This window comes from Salmo salar, chromosome 02 (assembly GCF_965601325.2).
Source record: "Salmo salar chromosome 02, fSalSal1, whole genome shotgun sequence".
Classification (NCBI taxonomy): domain Eukaryota; kingdom Metazoa; phylum Chordata; class Actinopteri; order Salmoniformes; family Salmonidae; genus Salmo; species Salmo salar.
This window is the reverse complement of record NC_138292.1, coordinates 13,936,530-13,962,642: the sequence shown is the minus strand read 5'-3', so window position 1 is coordinate 13,962,642 and position 26,113 is coordinate 13,936,530. Positions and strand designations below refer to the sequence as shown.

At 49.9% G+C, this 26,113-nt stretch overlaps 1 protein-coding gene across 1 annotated transcript in view; it reads left to right on the top strand.

Annotated features, from left to right (window-relative positions):
* Positions 1-26,113, top strand: part of LOC106595924 (serine/threonine-protein kinase ULK4) — a 323,274-nt gene that overhangs the window by 7,349 nt on the left and 289,812 nt on the right. Inside the window, exons 13-17 of the mRNA XM_082959959.1 lie at positions 751-855; positions 2,689-2,749; positions 2,930-3,114; positions 6,445-6,491; positions 7,252-7,330. Of these exons, the coding sequence (XP_082816085.1) occupies positions 751-855; positions 2,689-2,749; positions 2,930-3,114; positions 6,445-6,491; positions 7,252-7,330 (477 nt within the window). The remainder of the gene's footprint in view (positions 1-750; positions 856-2,688; positions 2,750-2,929; positions 3,115-6,444; positions 6,492-7,251; positions 7,331-26,113) is intronic.

Here is a 26,113-nt window from a genome sequence, read left to right as displayed (position 1 = left end):
TTGGTGTATAGCGAGAATAGGAGAGGGCCTAGAACTGAGCCCTGGGGGACACCAGTGGTGAGAGCTCGTGGTGCGGAGACGGATTCTCGCCACGCCACCTGGTAGGAGCGACCTGTCAGGTAGGACGCAATCCAAGAGTGAGCCGCGCCGGAGATGCCCAACTCGGAGAGGGTGGAGAGGAGGATCTGATGGTTCACAGTATCAAAGGCAGCAGATAGGTCTAGAAGGATGAGAGCAGAGGAGAGAGAGTTAGGTTTAGCAGTGCGGAGAGCCTCCGTGACACAGAGAAGAGCAGTCTCAGTTGAATGACCAGTCTTGAAACCTGACTGATTTGGATCAAGAAGGTCATTCTGAGAGAGATAGCAAGAGAGCTGGCCAAGGACGGCACGCTCAAGAGTTTTGGAGAGAAAAGAAAGAAGGGATACTGGTCTGTAGTTGTTGACATCGGAGGGATCGAGTGTAGGTTTTACCTCAACTACCTCGTATCCCTGCACTAGTAGCATTTATATAGCCAAGTTATCGGTACTCATTGTGGATTTGTTCCTTGTTATTGTTTTTCTATTATTTAAAAAAAAAAATCTCTGTTCATGGTTGGGAAGGGCCCGTAAGTAAGAATTACACTGTTAGTCTACACCTGTTGTGTAGAAGCATGTGACAATGAGATTAGATTTCTATATGTTCTATATGATCACATACTGTAATTGTGCTCATTTGTAATGATGACATCACTGTGGTCGTTGTCATCTTCAGGACAGTGTTGTGGCCAGTGGCCTGAATGACATCAGTTACAGTATAAAGGACCTGGTGTACACTGACTCTGACCTGGCAGTCACACCTATTATGGACAACCCAAAGGTACTACATCATGCAACTGTGCTCTTATTTCTCGTGTTTTAAAAATAAAAAGTTTTCTTTCTGGTAATACATTGGTATTAATTATTGCATTGTTGGGTTTTGAGTTTACATGAAAGGCATTTCACTGTATTTGTACATGTGACATTAAAACTTGCTCTGTGTTTAAGCAATAGTTTCAGTGTCCATGCTGATGGGGAATTTTAGGGTGGTGCGTGGTTACGCTGTGCGTCCCCCATGGACGGTGGACTCGGAACCAGATATTCCGGCGTCCCATTGTGACATATCTATCAAGGGTCCTCGGCTTTGGACTCTGAATTGTTCTTAAAACCTCTTACATCTAGATGTTCCGCTAGCGGAACACCTGCTCCAATATCCAATGATGGGCGTGGCGCGAAATACAAAGTCCTCGAAAATCCGAAAACTTAAATTTTTCAAACATATGACTATTTTACACCATTTTAAAGACAAGACTCTCCTTTATCTAACCACACTGTCCGATTTCAAAAAGGCTTTACAACGAAAGCAAAACATTAGATTATGTCAGCAGAGTACCCAGCCAGAAATAATCAGACACCCATTTTTCAAGCTAGCATATAATGTCACAAAAACCAAAACCACAGCTAAATGCAGCACTAACCGTTGATGATCTTCATCAGATGACACACCTAGGACATTATGTTATACAATACATGCATGTTTTGTTCAATCAAGTTCATATTTATATCAAAAACCAGCTTTTTACATTAGCATGTGACGTTCAGAACTAGCATACCCACCGCAAACTTCCGGTGAATTTACTAAATTACTCACGATAAACGTTCACAAAAAACATAACAATTATTTTAAGAATTATAGATACAGAACTCCTTTATGCAATCGCTATGTCCGATTTTAAAATAGCTTTTCGGTGAAAGCACATTTTGCAATATTCTGAGTAGATAGCTTGCCATCACAGGCTAGCTATTTTGACACCCACCAAGTTTGGCCCTCACCAAAGTCAGATTTACTATAAGAAAAATTGGATTACCTTTGCTGTTTTCGTCAGAATGCACTCCCAGGACTTCTACTTCAATAACAAATGTTGGTTTGATTCCAAATAATCCATAGTTATATCCAAATAGTGGCGTTTTGTTGTGTGTTCAAGACACTATCCGAAGGGTGACGCGCCCGGTGCGTTTCGTGACAAAAAAAATTCAAAATATTCCATTACCGTACTTCGAAGCATGTCAAACGCTGTTTAAAATCTATTTTTATGCGATTTTTCTCGTAAAAAAGCAATAATATTCCGACCGGGAAACCCTGTTTTCGTTCAAAGACTGAAAATAAAAACATGGTGTCGGCTCGTGCACGCGCCCCCAGTCTCATTGTTCTCAGATCGACCACTATCCAAATGCGCTACTGTTTTTCAGCCATGGCCTGCAAAGGCATCATTCAACGTTTTTCCGCCTTCTGAGAGCCTATGGGAGCCGTAGGAAGTGTCACGTTACAGCAGAGATCCTCAGTTTTCAATAAAGAGAGTGTAGAAGGCCAAGAAATGGTCAGAGAGGGCACTTCCTGTAAGGAATCTTCTCAGGTTTTGGCCTGCCAAATGAGTTCTGTTATACTCACAGACACCATTCAAACAGTTTTAGAAACTTTGGAGTGTTTTCTATCCAAAGCTAATAATGTTATGCATATTCTAGTTTCTGGGCAGGAGTAATAATCAGATTAAATCGGGTACGTTTTTTATCCGGCCGTGAAAATACTGCCCCCTATCCATAACAGGTTAAGAACAGAGGTGGGCAATCCACAACTCTTGTGCATTCTAGTAACAAAGATTATATTTTTTTTCAGATTCTGAAGACCGCTCCAGTGCGATATGACCCGAAGACTTTGTGTGTCCGAGCATACTCAGGTAATGAAGAAGAACAAATAGGAAAGCTCTCGACTGCTGTGCCGCTGCTGAGTAACACTTGGACACACTCTGAAATTGACAGGTGTTTAGCAGGTGTTAATATACACACACACAGGTTAGACAGACAGCTAAAACGGTTTGGGCTGTGTGATTATTGAGCTCCTCTGACCCCCCCTATAGTGGAGAAGCTGTCCTGTCTGAGCTCTGAGGACTGGAGGGGGTTTCTGCAGCAGCTGTGCTCTTCTCTGGAGGCCCAGGCTGATAAGACCACGGCGGCGGTCCGCTCCAAACTCAACCTCCTCTGCTATCTGTGTACCATAGCTGCCCACAAGGACACAGCTACCAGGCTCATCAACTCCCAGCTGGTAAGTGAAGGGTCACTGCCTGACGGTCTGACCACATACCCAGCATGCCTGCCATTCCTCCCAGGGCTGCTGCTTTTAACAAGACATGGGCCCCTCTAGGCTAATTTAAGTGTTCAGAACTTAGGCTATGCTCTCAGAAGAGAATTCGTAGAATCACTACACAACCTCTGGCCTTGCTGAGGCTTCTCAAGTGTTAGAAAGGTGAAAGGCCGCGGCACTACAAAGCCATCAAATGGTTCCTATATTTACCATGTGACCCGAGCTCCTTAGCACAGCTACAGTACGTGTTGGCCTCTGTTGATCAGCGGGAAGCTGAAACAGTAGTCAGCTAGGTGGGACCAGGAAGTTAACGCTTTCTTCAAGATAATAATACAATTTGCTTCCTATTTCCTTTACTTTTTGTTACTGAGATCCGCTCAGCTGTAACATATTCAATGACCCTAGTTATGTATGAGAGCACAAAGACCAGGAGGATGTCCCAAATGACACCCTATTCCCTATATAGTGCATTCCTTTTGACCAGGGTCTGTAGAGGTCTAGTCAAGGTCTAGTGCACTATATAGGGAATAGGGTTCCATTTGGACGTACAGATACCATAAAGTTACTTCCTCGTTACAGTGATGAGGTATTACGTTGTGACATAATCTGGTCAAATTTTTAAGATCAAATCTCTTCATTTTTTTAAAATGAAATGTCCAGACTGAGGATTGATTCAGGCGTAGTAAATATATTTCTCATATAGCTATTAACCACTAGATGGCATTCCATCACTCACTCAGATTGAACTGAAAATGACATCACCACAATCATTAGACCTCATGGTATCTTTAGTATATCATTTCTTTAGACATATTCGGACACTATGGCCAGCCGTGACTGAGTTTATGACAATGACGTATTGGCAACTTGACTAATTCAGTATTGTACTACTGAAAGACGACTGGACTGACTGACAGTGCCTTCGGAATATATTCAGACCCCTTGACTTTTTCCACATTTTGTTACATTACAGCCTTATTCAAACATTTTATTAAATTGTTATTTTTCCTCATCAGTCTGCACACAATAATGACAAAGCAAAAACAGATTTTTTTTAATTTGTGTTCATTTATTAAATATAAAGAACTGAAATATCACATTTACATAAGTATTCAGACCTTTTACTCAGTACTTTCGTTGAAGCACCTTTGACAGCGATTACAGCCTCGAGTCTTCTTGGGTATGACACTACAAGCTTGGCACACCTGTATTTGGGGAGTTTCTCCCATTCTTCTCTGCAGATCCTCTCAAGCTCTGTCAGGTTGGATGGGGAGTGTCGCTGCACAACTATTTTCAGGTCTCTCCAGAGATGTTTGATGGAGTTCAAGTCTGGGCTCTGGCTGGGCCACTCAAGGACATTCAGAGACTTGTCCCGAAGCCACTCCTGCGTTGTCTTGGCTGTGTGCTTAGGGTCGTTGTCCTGTTGGAAGGTGAACCTTCGCCGCTGTCTGAGGTCCTGAGCGCTCTGGAGCAGGTTTTCATCAAGGATCTCTCTGCACTTTTCTCCGTTCATCTTTGCCTCAATCATGACTAGTCTCCCAGTCCCTGCCACTGAAAAACATCCCCACAGCACCATGCTGCCACCACCATGCTTCACTGTAGGGATGGTGCCAGGTTTCCTCCAGACGTGACACTTGGCATTCGGGCCAAAGAGTTCTATCTTGGTTTCATCAGACCATAGAATTTAAGGCACTGCATCGCAGTGCTAGAGGCATCACTACAGAACCGGGTTCGATCCCGGGCTGTATCACAACTGGCCGTGATCGGGAGTCCCATAGGGCGGTGCACAATTGGCCCAGCGTTGTCTGGTTTAGGGGAGGGTTTGGCCGTTGTAAGCCGTCATTGTAAATAAGAATTTGTTCTTAACTGAGAGTCTTTATATGCCTTTTGGCAAACTCCAAGCAGCCTGACATGTGTCTTTTACTGAGGAGTGGCTTCCGTCTGGCCACTCTACTATAAAGGCCTGATTGGTGGAGTGCTGCAGAGATGGTTGTCCTTCTGGAAGGTTATCCTATCTCCACAGAGGAACTCTGGAGCTCTGTCGGAGTGACCATTGGGTTCTTGGTCACCTCCCTGACAAAGGCCCTTCTCCCCGAATTGCTCAGTTTGGCCTGGCGGCCAGCTTTAGGAAGAGTCTTGGTGGTTCCAAACTTCTTCCATTTAAGAATGATGGAGGCCACCGTGTTCTTGGGGACCTCTGCAATGCTGCAGAAATGTTTCGATATCCTTCCCCAGATCTGTGCCTCCACACAATCCTGTCTCAGAGCTCCACGGACCATTCCTTTGACCTCATGGATTGGTTTTTGCTCTGTCAACTGTAGGACTTTATATAGACAGGTGTGCACCTTTCCAAATCAAGTCCAATTAATTGATTTTGCCACAGGTGGACTCCAATCAAGTTGTAGAAACATCTCAAGGATGATCAATGGAAACAGGATGCACCTGAGCTCAATTTAGAGTCTCATAGCAAAAGGTCTGAATACTTTTATGTAAATAAGGTATTTCTGTTTTTTGTTTTTAATAAATGTGCAAACATTTCTAAAAACCTGTTTTTGCCTTGTCATTATGGGGTATTGATTTGTATTTATTTAATCCATTTTAGAATAAGGCCGTAATGTAACAAAATGTGGTAAAAGTCAATGGTCTGAACACTTTCCGAAGGCACTGTACATATTGTCCGTCACAAATGTCACCCTATTCCCTATATAGTATGGGCCCTGGTCAAAAGTAGTGCACTATATAGGACATAGGATGCCATTTGAGGTGCAGCCTAGACATTGGTAGTTAAATCAAAGTTTATTGGTCACCTACACAGATGTTATAGCGGGTGCAGCGACATGCTTGTGTTACCAGCTCCTGACATGCTTGTGTTACCAGCTCCTGACATGCTTGTGTTACCAGCCCCTGACATGCTTGTGTTACCAGCTCCTGACATGCTTGTGTTACCAGCTCCTGACATGCTTGTGTTACCAGCTCCTGACATGCTTGTGTTACCAGCTCCTGACATGCTTGTGTTACCAGCTCCTGACATGCTTGTGTTACCAGCTCCTGACATGCTTGTGTTACCAGCTCCTAACAGTGCAGCAAAAATGTCAATCAAGTACACAAATAATAATAATAAAAAAGTCATGAATGTCAGAACTAATCCAGTTGACAACCCAAATAACACTGTATCAGTAATCCAAATGCAATCTGTGCGTATATCCACTGAAATATATACTAAGAATGATATGTACAGTAGATATATTGCTGTGTTAACAACTGCTGTTGTGTTCTCTCCCTTTGTGACAGTTCACTGTGTTGACCCAGCAGCTGCGTCTAGCACCTAACTGGGATGTGTGAGTTCCTTTAGCTTCCACCTGTCCGACCCCATACATACACACAAGCATTCTCCATGCGCCAATGCATGGAAATAATGTCTAGCATGTACTGTAGCCTACTGCACATTACAATGATCTGGTGCCTGGTCAGGATATGCTGTAAATCACTGTTAGCCTTTAAAATGATCTGATGCCTGGTCTGGATATGCTGTAAATCACTGTTAGCCTTTACAATGATCTGGTGCCTGGTCAGGATATGCTGTAAATCACTGTTAGCCTTTACAATGATCTGGTGCCTGGTCAGGATATGCTGTAAATCACTGTTAGCCTTTACAATGATCTGGTGCCTGGTCTGGATATGCTGTAAATCACTGTTAGCCTTTACAATGATCTGGTGCCTGGTCAGGATATGCTGTAAATCACTGTTAGCCTTTACAATGATCTGGTGCCTGGTCTGGATATGCTGTAAATCACTGTTAGCCTTTACAATGATCTGGTGCCTGGTCTGGATATGCTGTAAATCACTGTTAGCCTTTACAATGATCTGGTGCCTGGTCTGGATATGCTGTAAATCACTGTTAGCCTTTACAATGATCTGGTGCCTGGTCTGGATATGCTGTAAATCACTGTTAGCCTTTACAAAATAGCAGTGTTATTTCTGTGGATGTCTTCCATGTATTTATACGAGTGACCTGTCTGTCTATTCCAGGAAGACTATGACATTTATGGTTAGCCCTGTGTGTATGTGTGTGCGTGTGCATGTGCGTGTGTATTCCAGGAAGTTTAAGGTGATGCGGGTGCTGGGGCTGCTGGCGTCCCACTGCACTGAGCTCAGAGAGGAGACCCCCATCACTGAGGTTAGTGGTACTGTCTGTCACGCTGTCTGTCACTCTGCTGAGGTTAGTGGTACTGTCTGTCACGCTGTCTGTCACACTGCTGAGGTTAGTGGTACTGTCTGTCACGCTGTCTGTCACTCTGCTGAGGTTAGTGGTACTGTCTGTCACGCTGTCTGTCACACTGCTGAGGTTAGTGGTACTGTCTGTCACACTGCTGAGGTTAGTGGTACTGTCTGTCACACTGCTGAGGTTAGTGGTACTGTCTGTCACACTGCTGAGGTTAGTGGTACTGTCTGTCACATTACTGAGGTTAGTGGTACTGTCTGTCACGCTGTCTGTCACGCTGCTGAGGTTAGTGGTACTGTCTGTCACACTGCTGAGGTTAGTGGTGCTGTCTGTCACATTACTGAGGTTAGTGGTACTGTCTGTCACGCTGCTGAGGTTAGTGGTGCTGTCTGTCACGCTGCTGAGGTTAGTGGTGCTGTCTGTCACGCTGCTGAGGTTAGTGGTGCTGTCTGTCACACTGCTGATATTAGTGGTACTGTCTGTCACACTGCTGAGGTTAGTGGTGCTGTCTGTCACAGTGCTGAGGTTAGTGGTGCTGTCTGTCACAGTGCTGAGGTTAGTGGTGCTGTCTGTCACGCTGCTGAGGTTAGTGGTGCTGTCTGTCACGCTGCTGAGGTTAGTGGTACTGTCTGTCACGCTGCTGAGGTTAGTGGTACTGTCTGTCACGCTGCTGAGGTTAGTGGTACTGTCTGTCACGCTGCTGAGGTTAGTGGTGCTGTCTGTCACACTGCTGAGGTTAGTGGTGCTGTCTGTCACACTGCTGAGGTTAGTGGTGCTGTCTGTCACACTGCTGAGGTTAGTGGTACTGTCTGTCACACTGCTGAGGTTAGTGGTACTGTCTGTCACACTGCTGAGGTTAGTGGTACTGTCTGTCACAGTGCTGAGGTTAGTGGTGCTGTCTGTCACAGTGCTGAGGTTAGTGGTACCGTCTGTCACGCTGCTGAGGTTAGTGGTACCGTCTGTCACGCTGCTGAGGTTAGTGGTACCGTCTGTCACGCTGCTGAGGTTAGTGGTACCGTCTGTCACGCTGCTGAGGTTAGTGGTACCGTCTGTCACGCTGCTGAGGTTAGTGGTACCGTCTGTCACGCTGCTGAGGTTAGTGGTACCGTCTGTCACGCTGCTGAGGTTAGTGGTACCGTCTGTCATGCTGTCTGTCACACTGCTGAGGTTAGTGGTACTGTCTGTCACGCTGTCTGTCACACTGCTGAGGTTAGTGGTGCTGTCTGTCACGCTGCTGAGGTTAGTGGTACTGTCTGTCACGCTGCTGAGGTTAGTGGTACTGTCTGTCACACTGCTGAGGTTAGTGGTGCTGTCTGTCACACTGCTGAGGTTAGTGGTGCTGTCTGTCACACTGCTGAGGTTAGTGGTGCTGTCTGTCACACTGCTGAGGTTAGTGGTACTGTCTGTCACACTGCTGAGGTTAGTGGTACTGTCTGTCACACTGCTGAGGTTAGTGGTACTGTCTGTCACAGGTTAGTGGTACTGTCTGTCACGCTGCTGAGGTTAGTGGTGCTGTCTGTCACACTGCTGAGGTTAGTGGTGCTGTCTGTCACACTGCTGAGGTTAGTGGTGCTGTCTGGCACACTGCTGAGGTTAGTGGTGCTGTCTGTCACACTGCTGAGGTTAGTGGTGCTGTCTGTCACGCTGCTGAGGTTAGTGGTACTGTCTGTCACGCTGCTGAGGTTAGTGGTGCTGTCTGTCACGCTGCTGAGGTTAGTGGTACTGTCTGTCACACTGCTGAGGTTAGTGGTACTGTCTGTCACAGGTTAGTGGTACTGTCTGTCACGCTGCTGAGGTTAGTGGTGCTGTCTGTCACACTGCTGAGGTTAGTGGTGCTGTCTGTCATGCTGCTGAGGTTAGTGGTACTGTCTGTCACACTGCTGAGGTTAGTGGTACTGTCTGTCACAGGTTAGTGGTACTGTCTGTCACGCTGCTGAGGTTAGTGGTACTGTCTGTCACACTGCTGAGGTTGGTGGTACTGTCTGTCACGCTGCTGAGGTTAGTGGTACTGTCTGTCACGCTGCTGAGGTTAGTGGTACTGTCTGTCACACTGCTGAGGTTAGTGGTACTGTCTGTCACACTGCTGAGGTTAGTGGTACTGTCTGTCACACTGCTGAGGTTAGTGGTACTGTCTGTCACACTGCTGAGGTTAGTGGTACTGTCTGTCACACTGCTGAGGTTAGTGGTACTGTCTGTCACACTGCTGAGGTTAGTGGTACTGTCTGTCACAGGTTAGTGGTACTGTCGGTCACGCTGCTGAGGTTAGTTGTACTGTCTGTCACGCTGCTGAGGTTGGTGGTACTGTCTGTCACGCTGCTGAGGTTAGTGGTACTGTCTGTCACGCTGCTGAGGTTAGTGGTACTGTCTGTCACGCTGCTGAGGTTAGTGGTACTGTCTGTCACGCTGTTGAGGTTAGTGGTACTGTCTGTCACGCTGCTGAGGTTAGTGGTGCTGTCTGTCACACTGCTGAGGTTAGTGGTTCTGTCTGTCACACTGCTGAGGTTAGTGGTACTGTCCTTCACAGGTTAGTGGTACTGTCTGTCACGCTGCTGAGGTTAGTGGTGCTGTCTGTCACACTGCTGAGGTTAGTGGTGCTGTCTGTCACGCTGCTGAGGTTAGTGGTACTGTCTGTCACACTGCTGAGGTTAGTGGTACTGTCTGTCACACTGCTGAGGTTAGTGGTACTGTCTGTCACAGGTTAGTGGTACTGTCTGTCACGCTGCTGAGGTTAGTGGTACTGTCTGTCACGCTGCTGAGGTTGGTGGTACTGTCTGTCACGCTGCTGAGGTTGGTGGTACTGTCTGTCACGCTGCTGAGGTTAGTGGTACTGTCTGTCACGCTGCTGAGGTTAGTGGTACTGTCTGTCACGCTGCTGAGGTTAGTGGTACTGTCTGTCACACTGCTGAGGTTAGTGGTACTGTCTGTCACAGGTTAGTGGTACTGTCTGTCACAGGTTAGTGGTACTGTCTGTCACGCTGCTGAGGTTAGTGGTACTGTCTGTCACGCTGCTGAGGTTGGTGGTACTGTCTGTCACGCTGCTGAGGTTAGTGGTACTGTCTGTCACGCTGCTGAGGTTAGTGGTACTGTCTGTCACGCTGCTGAGGTTAGTGGTACTGTCTGTCACGCTGCTGAGGTTAGTGGTACTGTCTGTCACGCTGCTGAGGTTAGTGGTACTGTCTGTCACGCTGCTGAGGTTAGTGTACTGTCTGTCACGCTGCTGAGCTTAGTGGTACTGTCTGTCACGCTGCTGAGGTTAGTGGTACTGTCTGTCACGCTGCTGAGGTTAGTGGTGCTGTCTGTCACGCTGCTGAGGTTAGTGGTGCTGTCTGTCACGCTGCTGAGGTTAGTGGTGCTGTCTGTCACACTGCTGAGGTTAGTGGTGCTGTCTGTCACGCTGCTGAGGTTAGTGGTGCTGTCTGTCACGCTGCTGAGGTTAGTGGTACTGTCTGTCACACTGCTGAGGTTAGTGGTACTGTCTGTCACAGGTTAGTGGTACTGTCTGTCACGCTGCTGAGGTTAGTGGTACTGTCTGTCACGCTGCTGAGGTTGGTGGTACTGTCTGTCACGCTGCTGAGGTTAGTGGTACTGTCTGTCACGCTGCTGAGGTTAGTGGTGCTGTCTGTCACGCTGCTGAGGTTAGTGGTGCTGTCTGTCACGCTGCTGAGGTTAGTGGTGCTGTCTGTCACACTGCTGAGGTTAGTGGTGCTGTCTGTCACGCTGCTGAGGTTAGTGGTGCTGTCTGTCACGCTGCTGAGGTTAGTGGTACTGTCTGTCACACTGCTGAGGTTAGTGGTACTGTCTGTCACAGGTTAGTGGTACTGTCTGTCACGCTGCTGAGGTTAGTGGTACTGTCTGTCACGCTGCTGAGGTTGGTGGTACTGTCTGTCACGCTGCTGAGGTTAGTGGTACTGTCTGTCACGCTGCTGAGGTTAGTGGTACTGTCTGTCACGCTGCTGAGGTTAGTGGTACGGTCTGTCACGCTGTTGAGGTTAGTGGTACGGTCTGTCACGCTGTTGAGGTTAGTGGTACTGTCTGTCACGCTGCTGAGGTTAGTGGTGCTGTCTGTCACACTGCTGAGGTTAGTGGTTCTGTCTGTCACGCTGCTGAGGTTAGTGGTACTGTCTGTCACACTGCTGAGGTTAGTGGTACTGTCTGTCACAGGTTAGTGGTACTGTCTGTCACGCTGCTGAGGTTAGTGGTGCTGTCTGTCACACTGCTGAGGTTAGTGGTGCTGTCTGTCACGCTGCTGAGGTTAGTGGTACTGTCTGTCACACTGCTGAGGTTAGTGGTACTGTCTGTCACACTGCTGAGGTTAGTGGTACTGTCTGTCACACTGCTGAGGTTAGTGGTACTGTCTGTCACAGGTTAGTGGTACTGTCTGTCACGCTGCTGAGGTTAGTGGTACTGTCTGTCACGCTGCTGAGGTTGGTGGTACTGTCTGTCACGCTGCTGAGGTTAGTGGTACTGTCTGTCACGCTGCTGAGGTTAGTGGTACTGTCTGTCACACTGCTGAGGTTAGTGGTACTGTCTGTCACAGGTTAGTGGTACTGTCTGTCACGCTGCTGAGGTTAGTGGTACTGTCTGTCACGCTGCTGAGGTTGGTGGTACTGTCTGTCACGCTGCTGAGGTTAGTGGTACTGTCTGTCACGCTGCTGAGGTTAGTGGTACTGTCTGTCACGCTGCTGAGGTTAGTGGTACTGTCTGTCACGCTGCTGAGGTTAGTGGTACTGTCTGTCACACTGCTGAGGTTAGTGGTACTGTCTGTCACAGGTTAGTGGTACTGTCTGTCACGCTGCTGAGGTTAGTGGTACTGTCTGTCACGCTGCTGAGGTTGGTGGTACTGTCTGTCACGCTGCTGAGGTTAGTGGTACTGTCTGTCACGCTGCTGAGGTTAGTGGTACTGTCTGTCACGCTGCTGAGGTTAGTGGTACTGTCTGTCACGCTGCTGAGGTTAGTGGTACTGTCTGTCACGCTGCTGAGGTTAGTGGTACTGTCTGTCACGCTGCTGAGGTTAGTGGTACTGTCTGTCACGCTGCTGAGGTTAGTGGTACTGTCTGTCACACTGCTGAGGTTAGTGGTACTGTCTGTCACACTGCTGAGGTTAGTGGTACTGTCTGTCACACTGCTGAGGTTAGTGGTACTGTCTGTCACACTGCTGAGGTTAGTGGTACTGTCTGTCACACTGCTGAGGTTAGTGGTACTGTCTGTCACGCTGCTGAGGTTAGTGGTACTGTCTGTCACGCTGCTGAGGTTAGTGGTACTGTCTGTCACGCTGCTGAGGTTAGTGGTACTGTCTGTCACGCTGCTGAGGTTGGTGGTACTGTCTGTCACGCTGCTGAGGTTAGTGGTACTGTCTGTCACGCTGCTGAGGTTAGTGGTACTGTCTGTCACGCTGCTGAGGTTAGTGGTACTGTCTGTCACGCTGCTGAGGTTAGTGGTACTGTCTGTCACGCTGCTGAGTTTAGTGGTACTGTCTGTCACGCTGTTGAGGTTAGTGGTACTGTCTGTCACGCTGCTGAGGTTAGTGGTACTGTCTGTCACGCTGCTGAGGTTAGTGGTACTGTCTGTCACGCTGCTGAGGTTAGTGGTACTGTCTGTCACGCTGCTGAGGTTAGTGGTACTGTCTGTCACACTGCTGAGGTTAGTGGTACTGTCTGTCACACTGCTGAGGTTAGTGGTACTGTCTGTCACACTGCTGAGGTTAGTGGTACTGTCTGTCATGCTGTCTGTCACACTGCTGAGGTTAGTGGTACTGTCTGTCACGCTGTCTGTCACACTGCTGAGGTTAGTGGTGCTGTCTGTCACGCTGCTGAGGTTAGTGGTACTGTCTGTCACGCTGCTGAGGTTAGTGGTACTGTCTGTCACGCTGCTGAGGTTAGTGGTGCTGCGCACGCTGCTGGGGGGCTGTCGCACGCTGCTGAGGTTAGTGGTACTGTCTGTCACGCTGCTGAGGTGGGCGCTGTCCGCTGCTGGGTAGTGGTACTGTCTGTCACGCGCGAGGGGGCTGCTGCACCGCGGGTTAGTGGTACTGTCTGTCACACTGCTGAGGTTAGTGGTACTGTCTGTCACACTGCTGAGGTTAGTGGTACTGTCTGTCACACTGCTGAGGTTAGTGGTACTGTCTGTCACACTGCTGAGGTTAGTGGTACTGTCTGTCACACTGCTGAGGTTAGTGGTACTGTCTGTCACACTGCTGAGGTTAGTGGTACTGTCTGTCACACTGCTGAGGTTAGTGGTACTGTCTGTCACACTGCTGAGGTTAGTGGTACTGTCTGTCACACTGCTGAGGTTAGTGGTACTGTCTGTCACACTGCTGAGGTTAGTGGTACTGTCTGTCACAGGTTAGTGGTACTGTCTGTCACGCTGCTGAGGTTAGTGGTACTGTCTGTCACGCTGCTGAGGTTGGTGGTACTGTCTGTCACGCTGCTGAGGTAGGTGGTACTGTCTGTCACGCTGCTGAGGTAGGTGGTACTGTCTGTCACGCTGCTGAGGTTAGTGGTACTGTCTGTCACACTGCTGAGGTTAGTGGTACTGTCTGTCACACTGCTGAGGTTAGTGGTACTGTCTGTCACACTGCTGAGGTTAGTGGTACTGTCTGTCACACTGCTGAGGTTAGTGGTACTGTCTGTCACACTGCTGAGGTTAGTGGTACTGTCTGTCACACTGCTGAGGTTAGTGGTACTGTCTGTCACACTGCTGAGGTTAGTGGTACTGTCTGTCACACTGCTGAGGTTAGTGGTTCTGTCTGTCACACTGCTGAGGTTAGTGGTACTGTCTGTCACAGGTTAGTGGTACTGTCTGTCACGCTGCTGAGGTTAGTGGTACTGTCTGTCACGCTGCTGAGGTAGGTGGTACTGTCTGTCACGCTGCTGAGGTTAGTGGTACTGTCTGTCACGCTGCTGAGGTTAGTGGTACTGTCTGTCACGCTGCTGAGGTTAGTGGTACTGTCTGTCACGCTGTTGAGGTTAGTGGTACTGTCTGTCACGCTGTTGAGGTTAGTGGTACTGTCTGTCACGCTGCTGAGGTTAGTGGTACTGTCTGTCACGCTGTTGAGGTTAGTGGTACTGTCTGTCACGCTGCTGAGGTTAGTGGTACTGTCTGTCACGCTGCTGAGGTTAGTGGTACTGTCTGTCACGCTGCTGAGGTTAGTGGTACTGTCTGTCACACTGCTGAGGTTAGTGGTACTGTCTGTCACACTGCTGAGGTTAGTGGTACTGTCTGTCACACTGCTGAGGTTAGTGGTGCTGTCTGTCACACTGCTGAGGTTAGTGGTACTGTCTGTCACAGTGCTGAGGTTAGTGGTGCTGACTGTCACACTAATGAGGATGGTGGTACTGTCTGTCACGCTGCTGAGGTTAGTGGTACTGTCTGTCACGCTGCTGAGGTTAGTCTTCCTGTCTGTCACGCTGCTGAGGTTAGTCTTCCTGTCTGTCACGCTGCTGAGGTTAGTCTTCCTGTCTGTCACGCTGCTGAGGTTAGTGGTGCTGTCTGTCACGCTGCTGAGGTTAGTGGTGCTGTCTGTCACGCTGCTGAGGTTAGTGGTACTGTCTGTCACACTGCTGAGGTTAGTGGTACTGTCTGTCACAGGTTAGTGGTACTGTCTGTCACGCTGCTGAGGTTAGTGGTACTGTCTGTCACGCTGCTGAGGTTAGTGGTGCTGTCTGTCACACTGCTGAGGTTAGTGGTGCTGTCTGTCACGCTGCTGAGGTTAGTGGTACTGTCTGTCACACTGCTGAGGTTAGTGGTACTGTCTGTCACAGGTTAGTGGTACTGTCTGTCACGCTGCTGAGGTTAGTGGTACTGTCTGTCACACTGCTGAGGTTAGTGGTACTGTCTGTCACACTGCTGAGGTTAGTGGTACTGTCTGTCACACTGCTGAGGTTAGTGGTACTGTCTGTCACACTGCTGAGGTTAGTGGTGCTGTCTGTCACACTGCTGAGGTTAGTGGTACTGTCTGTCACAGTGCTGAGGTTAGTGGTGCTGTCTGTCACACTGCTGAGGTTAGTGGTACTGTCTGTCACGCTGCTGAGGTTAGTGGTACTGTCTGTCACGCTGCTGAGGTTAGTCTTCCTGTCTGTCACGCTGCTGAGGTTAGTGGTGCTGTCTGTCACGCTGCTGAGGTTAGTGGTGCTGTCTGTCACGCTGCTGAGGTTAGTGGTGCTGTCTGTCACACTGCTGAGGTTAGTGGTACTGTCTGTCACACTGCTGAGGTTAGTGGTACTGTCTGTCACACTGCTGAGGTTAGTGGTACTGTCTGTCACACTGCTGAGGTTAGTGGTACTGTCTGTCACAGGTTAGTGGTACTGTCTGTCACGCTGCTGAGGTTAGTGGTACTGTCTGTCACGCTGCTGAGGTTGGTGGTACTGTCTGTCACGCTGCTGAGGTAGGTGGTACTGTCTGTCACGCTGCTGAGGTTAGTGGTACTGTCTGTCACACTGCTGAGGTTAGTGGTACTGTCTGTCACACTGCTGAGGTTAGTGGTACTGTCTGTCACACTGCTGAGGTTAGTGGTACTGTCTGTCACACTGCTGAGGTTAGTGGTACTGTCTGTCACACTGCTGAGGTTAGTGGTACTGTCTGTCACACTGCTGAGGTTAGTGGTACTGTCTGTCACACTGCTGAGGTTAGTGGTACTGTCTGTCACACTGCTGAGGTTAGTGGTACTGTCTGTCACAGGTTAGTGGTACTGTCTGTCACGCTGCTGAGGTTAGTGGTACTGTCTGTCACGCTGCTGAGGTTGGTGGTACTGTCTGTCACGCTGCTGAGGTAGGTGGTACTGTCTGTCACGCTGCTGAGGTTAGTGGTACTGTCTGTCACGCTGCTGAGGTTAGTGGTACTGTCTGTCACGCTATTGAGGTTAGTGGTACTGTCTGTCACACTGCTGAGGTTAGTGGTACTGTCTGTCACACTGCTGAGGTTAGTGGTACTGTCTGTCATGCTGTCTGTCACACTGCTGAGGTTAGTGGTACTGTCTGTCACGCTGTCTGTCACACTGCTGAGGTTAGTGGTGCTGTCTGTCACGCTGCTGAGGTTAGTGGTACTGTCTGTCACGCTGCTGAGGTTAGTGGTACTGTCTGTCACGCTGCTGAGGTTAGTGGTGCTGTCTGTCACGCTGCTGAGGTTAGTGGTACTGTCTGTCACGCTGCTGAGGTAGGTGGTACTGTCTGTCACGCTGCTGAGGTTAGTGGTACTGTCTGTCACGCTGCTGAGGTTAGTGGTACTGTCTGTCACGCTATTGAGGTTAGTGGTACTGTCTGTCACACTGCTGAGGTTAGTGGTACTGTCTGTCACACTGCTGAGGTTAGTGGTACTGTCTGTCATGCTGTCTGTCACACTGCTGAGGTTAGTGGTACTGTCTGTCACGCTGTCTGTCACACTGCTGAGGTTAGTGGTGCTGTCTGTCACGCTGCTGAGGTTAGTGGTACTGTCTGTCACGCTGCTGAGGTTAGTGGTACTGTCTGTCACGCTGCTGAGGTTAGTGGTGCTGTCTGTCACGCTGCTGAGGTTAGTGGTACTGTCTGTCACGCTGCTGAGGTTAGTGGTACTGTCTGTCACGCTGCTGAGGTTAGTGGTACTGTCTGTCACGCTGCTGAGGTTAGTGGTACTGTCTGTCACACTGCTGAGGTTAGTGGTACTGTCTGTCACACTGCTGAGGTTAGTGGTACTGTCTGTCACACTGCTGAGGTTAGTGGTACTGTCTGTCACACTGCTGAGGTTAGTGGTACTGTCTGTCACACTGCTGAGGTTAGTGGTACTGTCTGTCACACTGCTGAGGTTAGTGGTACTGTCTGTCACACTGCTGAGGTTAGTGGTGCTGTCTGTCACACTGCTGAGGTTAGTGGTACTGTCTGTCACAGTGCTGAGGTTAGTGGTGCTGTCTGTCACACTGCTGAGGTTAGTGGTACTGTCTGTCACGCTGCTGAGGTTAGTGGTACTGTCTGTCACGCTGCTGAGGTTAGTCTTCCTGTCTGTCACGCTGCTGAGGTTAGTGGTGCTGTCTGTCACGCTGCTGAGGTTAGTGGTGCTGTCTGTCACGCTGCTGAGGTTAGTGGTGCTGTCTGTCACACTGCTGAGGTTAGTGGTACTGTCTGTCACACTGCTGAGGTTAGTGGTACTGTCTGTCACACTGCTGAGGTTAGTGGTACTGTCTGTCACACTGCTGAGGTTAGTGGTACTGTCTGTCACAGGTTAGTGGTACTGTCTGTCACGCTGCTGAGGTTAGTGGTACTGTCTGTCACGCTGCTGAGGTTGGTGGTACTGTCTGTCACGCTGCTGAGGTAGGTGGTACTGTCTGTCACGCTGCTGAGGTTAGTGGTACTGTCTGTCACACTGCTGAGGTTAGTGGTACTGTCTGTCACACTGCTGAGGTTAGTGGTACTGTCTGTCACACTGCTGAGGTTAGTGGTACTGTCTGTCACACTGCTGAGGTTAGTGGTACTGTCTGTCACACTGCTGAGGTTAGTGGTACTGTCTGTCACACTGCTGAGGTTAGTGGTACTGTCTGTCACACTGCTGAGGTTAGTGGTACTGTCTGTCACACTGCTGAGGTTAGTGGTACTGTCTGTCACAGGTTAGTGGTACTGTCTGTCACGCTGCTGAGGTTAGTGGTACTGTCTGTCACGCTGCTGAGGTTGGTGGTACTGTCTGTCACGCTGCTGAGGTAGGTGGTACTGTCTGTCACGCTGCTGAGGTTAGTGGTACTGTCTGTCACGCTGCTGAGGTTAGTGGTACTGTCTGTCACGCTATTGAGGTTAGTGGTACTGTCTGTCACACTGCTGAGGTTAGTGGTACTGTCTGTCACACTGCTGAGGTTAGTGGTACTGTCTGTCATGCTGTCTGTCACACTGCTGAGGTTAGTGGTACTGTCTGTCACGCTGTCTGTCACACTGCTGAGGTTAGTGGTGCTGTCTGTCACGCTGCTGAGGTTAGTGGTACTGTCTGTCACGCTGCTGAGGTTAGTGGTACTGTCTGTCACGCTGCTGAGGTTAGTGGTATTGTCTGTCACGCTGCTGAGGTTAGTGGTACTGTCTGTCACGCTGCTGAGGTAGGTGGTACTGTCTGTCACGCTGCTGAGGTTAGTGGTACTGTCTGTCACGCTGCTGAGGTTAGTGGTACTGTCTGTCACGCTATTGAGGTTAGTGGTACTGTCTGTCACACTGCTGAGGTTAGTGGTACTGTCTGTCACACTGCTGAGGTTAGTGGTACTGTCTGTCATGCTGTCTGTCACACTGCTGAGGTTAGTGGTACTGTCTGTCACGCTGTCTGTCACACTGCTGAGGTTAGTGGTGCTGTCTGTCACGCTGCTGAGGTTAGTGGTACTGTCTGTCACGCTGCTGAGGTTAGTGGTACTGTCTGTCACGCTGCTGAGGTTAGTGGTGCTGTCTGTCACGCTGCTGAGGTTAGTGGTACTGTCTGTCACGCTGCTGAGGTTAGTGGTACTGTCTGTCACGCTGCTGAGGTTAGTGGTACTGTCTGTCACGCTGCTGAGGTTAGTGGTACTGTCTGTCACACTGCTGAGGTTAGTGGTACTGTCTGTCACACTGCTGAGGTTAGTGGTACTGTCTGTCACACTGCTGAGGTTAGTGGTACTGTCTGTCACACTGCTGAGGTTAGTGGTACTGTCTGTCACACTGCTGAGGTTAGTGGTACTGTCTGTCACACTGCTGAGGTTAGTGGTACTGTCTGTCACACTGCTGAGGTTAGTGGTACTGTCTGTCACACTGCTGAGGTTAGTGGTACTGTCTGTCACACTGCTGAGGTTAGTGGTACTGTCTGTCACACTGCTGAGGTTAGTGGTACTGTCTGTCACACTGCTGAGGTTAGTGGTACTGTCTGTCACACTGCTGAGGTTAGTGGTACTGTCTGTCACACTGCTGAGGTTAGTGGTACTGTCTGTCACACTGCTGAGGTTAGTGGTACTGTCTGTCACAGGTTAGTGGTACTGTCTGTCACGCTGCTGAGGTTAGTGGTACTGTCTGTCACGCTGCTGAGGTTGGTGGTACTGTCTGTCACGCTGCTGAGGTTAGTGGTACTGTCTGTCACACTGCTGAGGTTAGTGGTACTGTCTGTCACACTGCTGAGGTTAGTGGTACTGTCTGTCACACTGCTGAGGTTAGTGGTACTGTCTGTCACACTGCTGAGGTTAGTGGTACTGTCTGTCACACTGCTGAGGTTAGTGGTACTGTCTGTCACACTGCTGAGGTTAGTGGTACTGTCTGTCACACTGCTGAGGTTAGTGGTACTGTCTGTCACACTGCTGAGGTTAGTGGTACTGTCTGTCACAGGTTAGTGGTACTGTCTGTCACGCTGCTGAGGTTAGTGGTACTGTCTGTCACGCTGCTGAGGTAGGTGGTACTGTCTGTCACGCTGCTGAGGTTAGTGGTACTGTCTGTCACGCTGCTGAGGTTAGTGGTACTGTCTGTCACGCTGCTGAGGTTAGTGGTACTGTCTGTCACGCTGTTGAGGTTAGTGGTACTGTCTGTCACGCTGTTGAGGTTAGTGGTACTGTCTGTCACGCTGCTGAGGTTAGTGGTACTGTCTGTCACGCTGTTGAGGTTAGTGGTACTGTCTGTCACGCTGTTGAGGTTAGTGGTACTGTCTGTCACGCTGCTGAGGTTAGTGGTACTGTCTGTCACACTGCTGAGGTTAGTGGTACTGTCTGTCACACTGCTGAGGTTAGTGGTACTGTCTGTCACACTGCTGAGGTTAGTGGTACTGTCTGTCACACTGCTGAGGTTAGTGGTGCTGTCTGTCACACTGCTGAGGTTAGTGGTACTGTCTGTCACAGTGCTGAGGTTAGTGGTGCTGACTGTCACACTAATGAGGATGGTGTTACTGTCTGTCACGCTGCTGAGGTTAGTGGTACTGTCTGTCACGCTGCTGAGGTTAGTCTTCCTGTCTGTCACGCTGCTGAGGTTAGTGGTGCTGTCTGTCACGCTGCTGAGGTTAGTGGTGCTGTCTGTCACGCTGCTGAGGTTAGTGGTGCTGTCTGTCACGCTGCTGAGGTTAGTGGTGCTGTCTGTCATGCTGCTGAGGTTAGTGGTGCTGTCTGTCACGCTGCTGAGGTTAGTGGTACTGTCTGTCACACTGCTGAGGTTAGTGGTACTGTCTGTCACAGGTTAGTGGTACTGTCTGTCACGCTGCTGAGGTTAGTGGTACTGTCTGTCACGCTGCTGAGGTTAGTGGTGCTGTCTGTCACACTGCTGAGGTTAGTGGTGCTGTCTGTCACGCTGCTGAGGTTAGTGGTACTGTCTGTCACACTGCTGAGGTTAGTGGTACTGTCTGTCACAGGTTAGTGGTACTGTCTGTCACGCTGCTGAGGTTAGTGGTACTGTCTGTCACACTGCTGAGGTTAGTGGTACTGTCTGTCACACTGCTGAGGTTAGTGGTACTGTCTGTCACACTGCTGAGGTTAGTGGTACTGTCTGTCACAGTGCTGAGGTTAGTGGTGCTGTCTGTCACACTGCTGAGGTTAGTGGTACTGTCTGTCACGCTGCTGAGGTTAGTGGTACTGTCTGTCACGCTTCTGAGGTTAGTCTTCCTGTCTGTCACGCTGCTGAGGTTAGTGGTGCTGTCTGTCACGCTGCTGAGGTTAGTGGTGCTGTCTGTCACGCTGCTGAGGTTAGTGGTGCTGTCTGTCACACTGCTGAGGTTAGTGGTACTGTCTGTCACACTGCTGAGGTTAGTGGTACTGTCTGTCACACTGCTGAGGTTAGTGGTACTGTCTGTCACACTGCTGAGGTTAGTGGTACTGTCTGTCACAGGTTAGTGGTACTGTCTGTCACGCTGCTGAGGTTAGTGGTACTGTCTGTCACGCTGCTGAGGTTGGTGGTACTGTCTGTCACGCTGCTGAGGTAGGTGGTACTGTCTGTCACGCTGCTGAGGTTAGTGGTACTGTCTGTCACACTGCTGAGGTTAGTGGTACTGTCTGTCACACTGCTGAGGTTAGTGGTACTGTCTGTCACACTGCTGAGGTTAGTGGTACTGTCTGTCACACTGCTGAGGTTAGTGGTACTGTCTGTCACACTGCTGAGGTTAGTGGTACTGTCTGTCACACTGCTGAGGTTAGTGGTACTGTCTGTCACACTGCTGAGGTTAGTGGTACTGTCTGTCACACTGCTGAGGTTAGTGGTACTGTCTGTCACACTGCTGAGGTTAGTGGTACTGTCTGTCACACTGCTGAGGTTAGTGGTACTGTCTGTCACAGGTTAGTGGTACTGTCTGTCACGCTGCTGAGGTTGGTGGTACTGTCTGTCACGCTGCTGAGGTAGGTGGTACTGTCTGTCACGCTGCTGAGGTTAGTGGTACTGTCTGTCACGCTGCTGAGGTTAGTGGTACTGTCTGTCACGCTGTTGAGGTTAGTGGTACTGTCTGTCACGCTGCTGAGGTTAGTGGTACTGTCTGTCACGCTGCTGAGGTTAGTGGTACTGTCTGTCACGCTGTTGAGGTTAGTGGTACTGTCTGTCACGCTGCTGAGGTTAGTGGTACTGTCTGTCACACTGCTGAGGTTAGTGGTACTGTCTGTCACTCTGCTGAGGTTAGTGGTACTGTCTGTCACACTGCTGAGGTTAGTGGTGCTGTCTGTCACACTGCTGAGGTTAGTGGTGCTGTCTGTCACACTGCTGAGGTTAGTGGTACTGTCTGTCACAGTGCTGAGGTTAGTGGTGCTGTCTGTCACACTGCTGAGGTTAGTGGTGCTGTCTGTCACACTGCTGAGGTTAGTGGTACTGTCTGTCACGCTGCTGAGGTTAGTGGTACTGTCTGTCACGCTGCTGAGGTTAGTCTTCCTGTCTGTCACGCTGCTGAGGTTCGTGGTGCTGTCTGTCACGCTGCTGAGGTTAGTGGTGCTGTCTGTCACGCTGCTGAGGTTAGTGGTGCTGTCTGTCACACTGCTGAGGTTAGTGGTACTGTCTGTCACACTGCTGAGGTTAGTGGTACTGTCTGTCACACTGCTGAGGTTAGTGGTACTGTCTGTCACACTGCTGAGGTTAGTGGTACTGTCTGTCACAGGTTAGTGGTACTGTCTGTCACGCTGCTGAGGTTAGTGGTACTGTCTGTCACGCTGCTGAGGTTGGTGGTACTGTCTGTCACGCTGCTGAGGTAGGTGGTACTGTCTGTCACGCTGCTGAGGTTAGTGGTACTGTCTGTCACACTGCTGAGGTTAGTGGTACTGTCTGTCACACTGCTGAGGTTAGTGGTACTGTCTGTCACACTGCTGAGGTTAGTGGTACTGTCTGTCACACTGCTGAGGTTAGTGGTACTGTCTGTCACACTGCTGAGGTTAGTGGTACTGTCTGTCACACTGCTGAGGTTAGTGGTACTGTCTGTCACACTGCTGAGGTTAGTGGTACTGTCTGTCACACTGCTGAGGTTAGTGGTACTGTCTGTCACACTGCTGAGGTTAGTGGTACTGTCTGTCACAGGTTAGTGGTACTGTCTGTCACGCTGCTGAGGTTAGTGGTGCTGTCTGTCACGCTGCTGAGGTTGGTGGTGCTGTCTGTCACACTGCTGAGGTTAGTGGTATTGTCTGTCACACTGCTGAGGTTAGTGGTGCTGTCTGTCACACTGCTGAGGTTAGTGGTGCTGTCTGTCACACTGCTGAGGTTAGTGGTACTGTCTGTCACACTGCTGATGGTTAGTGGTACTGTCTGTCACACTGCTGAGGTTAGTGGTGCTGTCTGTCACACTGCTGAGGTTAGTGGTGCTGTCTGTCACACTGCTGAGGTTAGTGGTACTGTCTGTCACACTGCTGAGGTTAGTGGTACTGTCTGTCACAGGTTAGTGGTACTGTCTGTCACGCTGCTGAGGTTAGTGGTACTGTCTGTCACACTGCTGAGGTTGGTGGTACTGTCTGTCACGCTGCTGAGGTTAGTGGTACTGTCTGTCACGCTGCTGAGGTTAGTGGTACTGTCTGTCACAGGTTAGTGGTACTGTCTGTCACGCTGCTGAGGTTAGTGGTGCTGTCTGTCACACTGCTGAGGTTAGTGGTGCTGTCTGTCACGCTGCTGAGGTTAGTGGTGCTGTCTGTCACGCTGCTGAGGTTAGTGGTGCTGTCTGTCACGCTGCTGAGGTTAGTGGTGCTGTCTGTCACGCTGCTGAGGTTAGTGGTGCTGTCTGTCACGCTGCTGAGGTTAGTGGTACTGTCTGTCACACTGCTGAGGTTAGTGGTACTGTCTGTCACGCTGCTGAGGTTAGTGGTACTGTCTGTCACGCTGCTGAGGTTAGTGGTGCTGTCTGTCACACTGCTGAGGTTAGTGGTGCTGTCTGTCACGCTGCTGAGGTTAGTGGTACTGTCTGTCACACTGCTGAGGTTAGTGGTACTGTCTGTCACAGGTTAGTGGTACTGTCTGTCACGCTGCTGAGGTTAGTGGTACTGTCTGTCACACTGCTGAGGTTAGTGGTACTGTCTGTCACACTGCTGAGGTTAGTGGTACTGTCTGTCACACTGCTGAGGTTAGTGGTACTGTCTGTCACACTGCTGAGGTTAGTGGTGCTGTCTGTCACACTGCTGAGGTTAGTGGTACTGTCTGTCACAGTGCTGAGGTTAGTGGTGCTGTCTGTCACACTGCTGAGGTTAGTGGTACTGTCTGTCACGCTGCTGAGGTTAGTGGTACTGTCTGTCACGCTGCTGAGGTTAGTCTTCCTGTCTGTCACGCTGCTGAGGTTAGTGGTGCTGTCTGTCACGCTGCTGAGGTTAGTGGTGCTGTCTGTCACGCTGCTGAGGTTAGTGGTGCTGTCTGTCACACTGCTGAGGTTAGTGGTACTGTCTGTCACACTGCTGAGGTTAGTGGTACTGTCTGTCACACTGCTGAGGTTAGTGGTACTGTCTGTCACACTGCTGAGGTTAGTGGTACTGTCTGTCACAGGTTAGTGGTACTGTCTGTCACAGGTTAGTGGTACTGTCTGTCACGCTGCTGAGGTTGGTGGTACTGTCTGTCACGCTGCTGAGGTAGGTGGTACTGTCTGTCACGCTGCTGAGGTTAGTGGTACTGTCTGTCACACTGCTGAGGTTAGTGGTACTGTCTGTCACACTGCTGAGGTTAGTGGTACTGTCTGTCACACTGCTGAGGTTAGTGGTACTGTCTGTCACACTGCTGAGGTTAGTGGTACTGTCTGTCACGCTGCTGAGGTTAGTGGTACTGTCTGTCACACTGCTGAGGTTAGTGGTACTGTCTGTCACACTGCTGAGGTTAGTGGTACTGTCTGTCACACTGCTGAGGTTAGTGGTACTGTCTGTCACACTGCTGAGGTTAGTGGTACTGTCTGTCACACTGCTGAGGTTAGTGGTACTGTCTGTCACACTGCTGAGGTTAGTGGTACTGTCTGTCACAGGTTAGTGGTACTGTCTGTCACGCTGCTGAGGTTGGTGGTACTGTCTGTCACGCTGCTGAGGTAGGTGGTACTGTCTGTCACGCTGCTGAGGTTAGTGGTACTGTCTGTCACACTGCTGAGGTTAGTGGTGCTGTCTGTCACACTGCTGAGGTTAGTGGTACTGTCTGTCACAGTGCTTAGGTTAGTGGTGCTGACTGTCACACTAATGAGGATGGTGGTACTGTCTGTCACGCTGCTGAGGTTAGTGGTACTGTCTGTCACGCTGCTGAGGTTAGTCTTCCTGTCTGTCACGCTGCTGAGGTTAGTGGTGCTGTCTGTCACGCTGCTGAGGTTAGTGGTGCTGTCTGTCACGCTGCTGAGGTTAGTGGTGCTGTCTGTCACGCTGCTGAGGTTAGTGGTGCTGTCTGTCACGCTGCTGAGGTTAGTGGTACTGTCTGTCACACTGCTGAGGTTAGTGGTACTGTCTGTCACAGGTTAGTGGTACTGTCTGTCACGCTGCTGAGGTTAGTGGTACTGTCTGTCACGCTGCTGAGGTTAGTGGTGCTGTCTGTCACACTGCTGAGGTTAGTGGTGCTGTCTGTCACGCTGCTGAGGTTAGTGGTACTGTCTGTCACACTGCTGAGGTTAGTGGTACTGTCTGTCACAGGTTAGTGGTACTGTCTGTCACGCTGCTGAGGTTAGTGGTACTGTCTGTCACACTGCTGAGGTTAGTGGTACTGTCTGTCACACTGCTGAGGTTAGTGGTACTGTCTGTCACACTGCTGAGGTTAGTGGTACTGTCTGTCACACTGCTGAGGTTAGTGGTGCTGTCTGTCACACTGCTGAGGTTAGTGGTACTGTCTGTCACAGTGCTGAGGTTAGTGGTGCTGTCTGTCACACTGCTGAGGTTAGTGGTACAGTCTGTCACGCTGCTGAGGTTAGTGGTACTGTCTGTCACGCTGCTGAGGTTAGTCTTCCTGTCTGTCACGCTGCTGAGGTTAGTGGTGCTGTCTGTCACGCTGCTGAGGTTAGTGGTGCTGTCTGTCACGCTGCTGAGGTTAGTGGTGCTGTCTGTCACACTGCTGAGGTTAGTGGTACTGTCTGTTCCACTGCTGAGGTTAGTGGTACTGTCTGTCACACTGCTGAGGTTAGTGGTACTGTCTGTCACACTGCTGAGGTTAGTGGTACTGTCTGTCACAGGTTAGTGGTACTGTCTGTCACGCTGCTGAGGTTAGTGGTACTGTCTGTCACGCTGCTGAGGTTGGTGGTACTGTCTGTCACGCTGCTGAGGTAGGTGGTACTGTCTGTCACGCTGCTGAGGTTAGTGGTACTGTCTGTCACACTGCTGAGGTTAGTGGTACTGTCTGTCACACTGCTGAGGTTAGTGGTACTGTCTGTCACACTGCTGAGGTTAGTGGTACTGTCTGT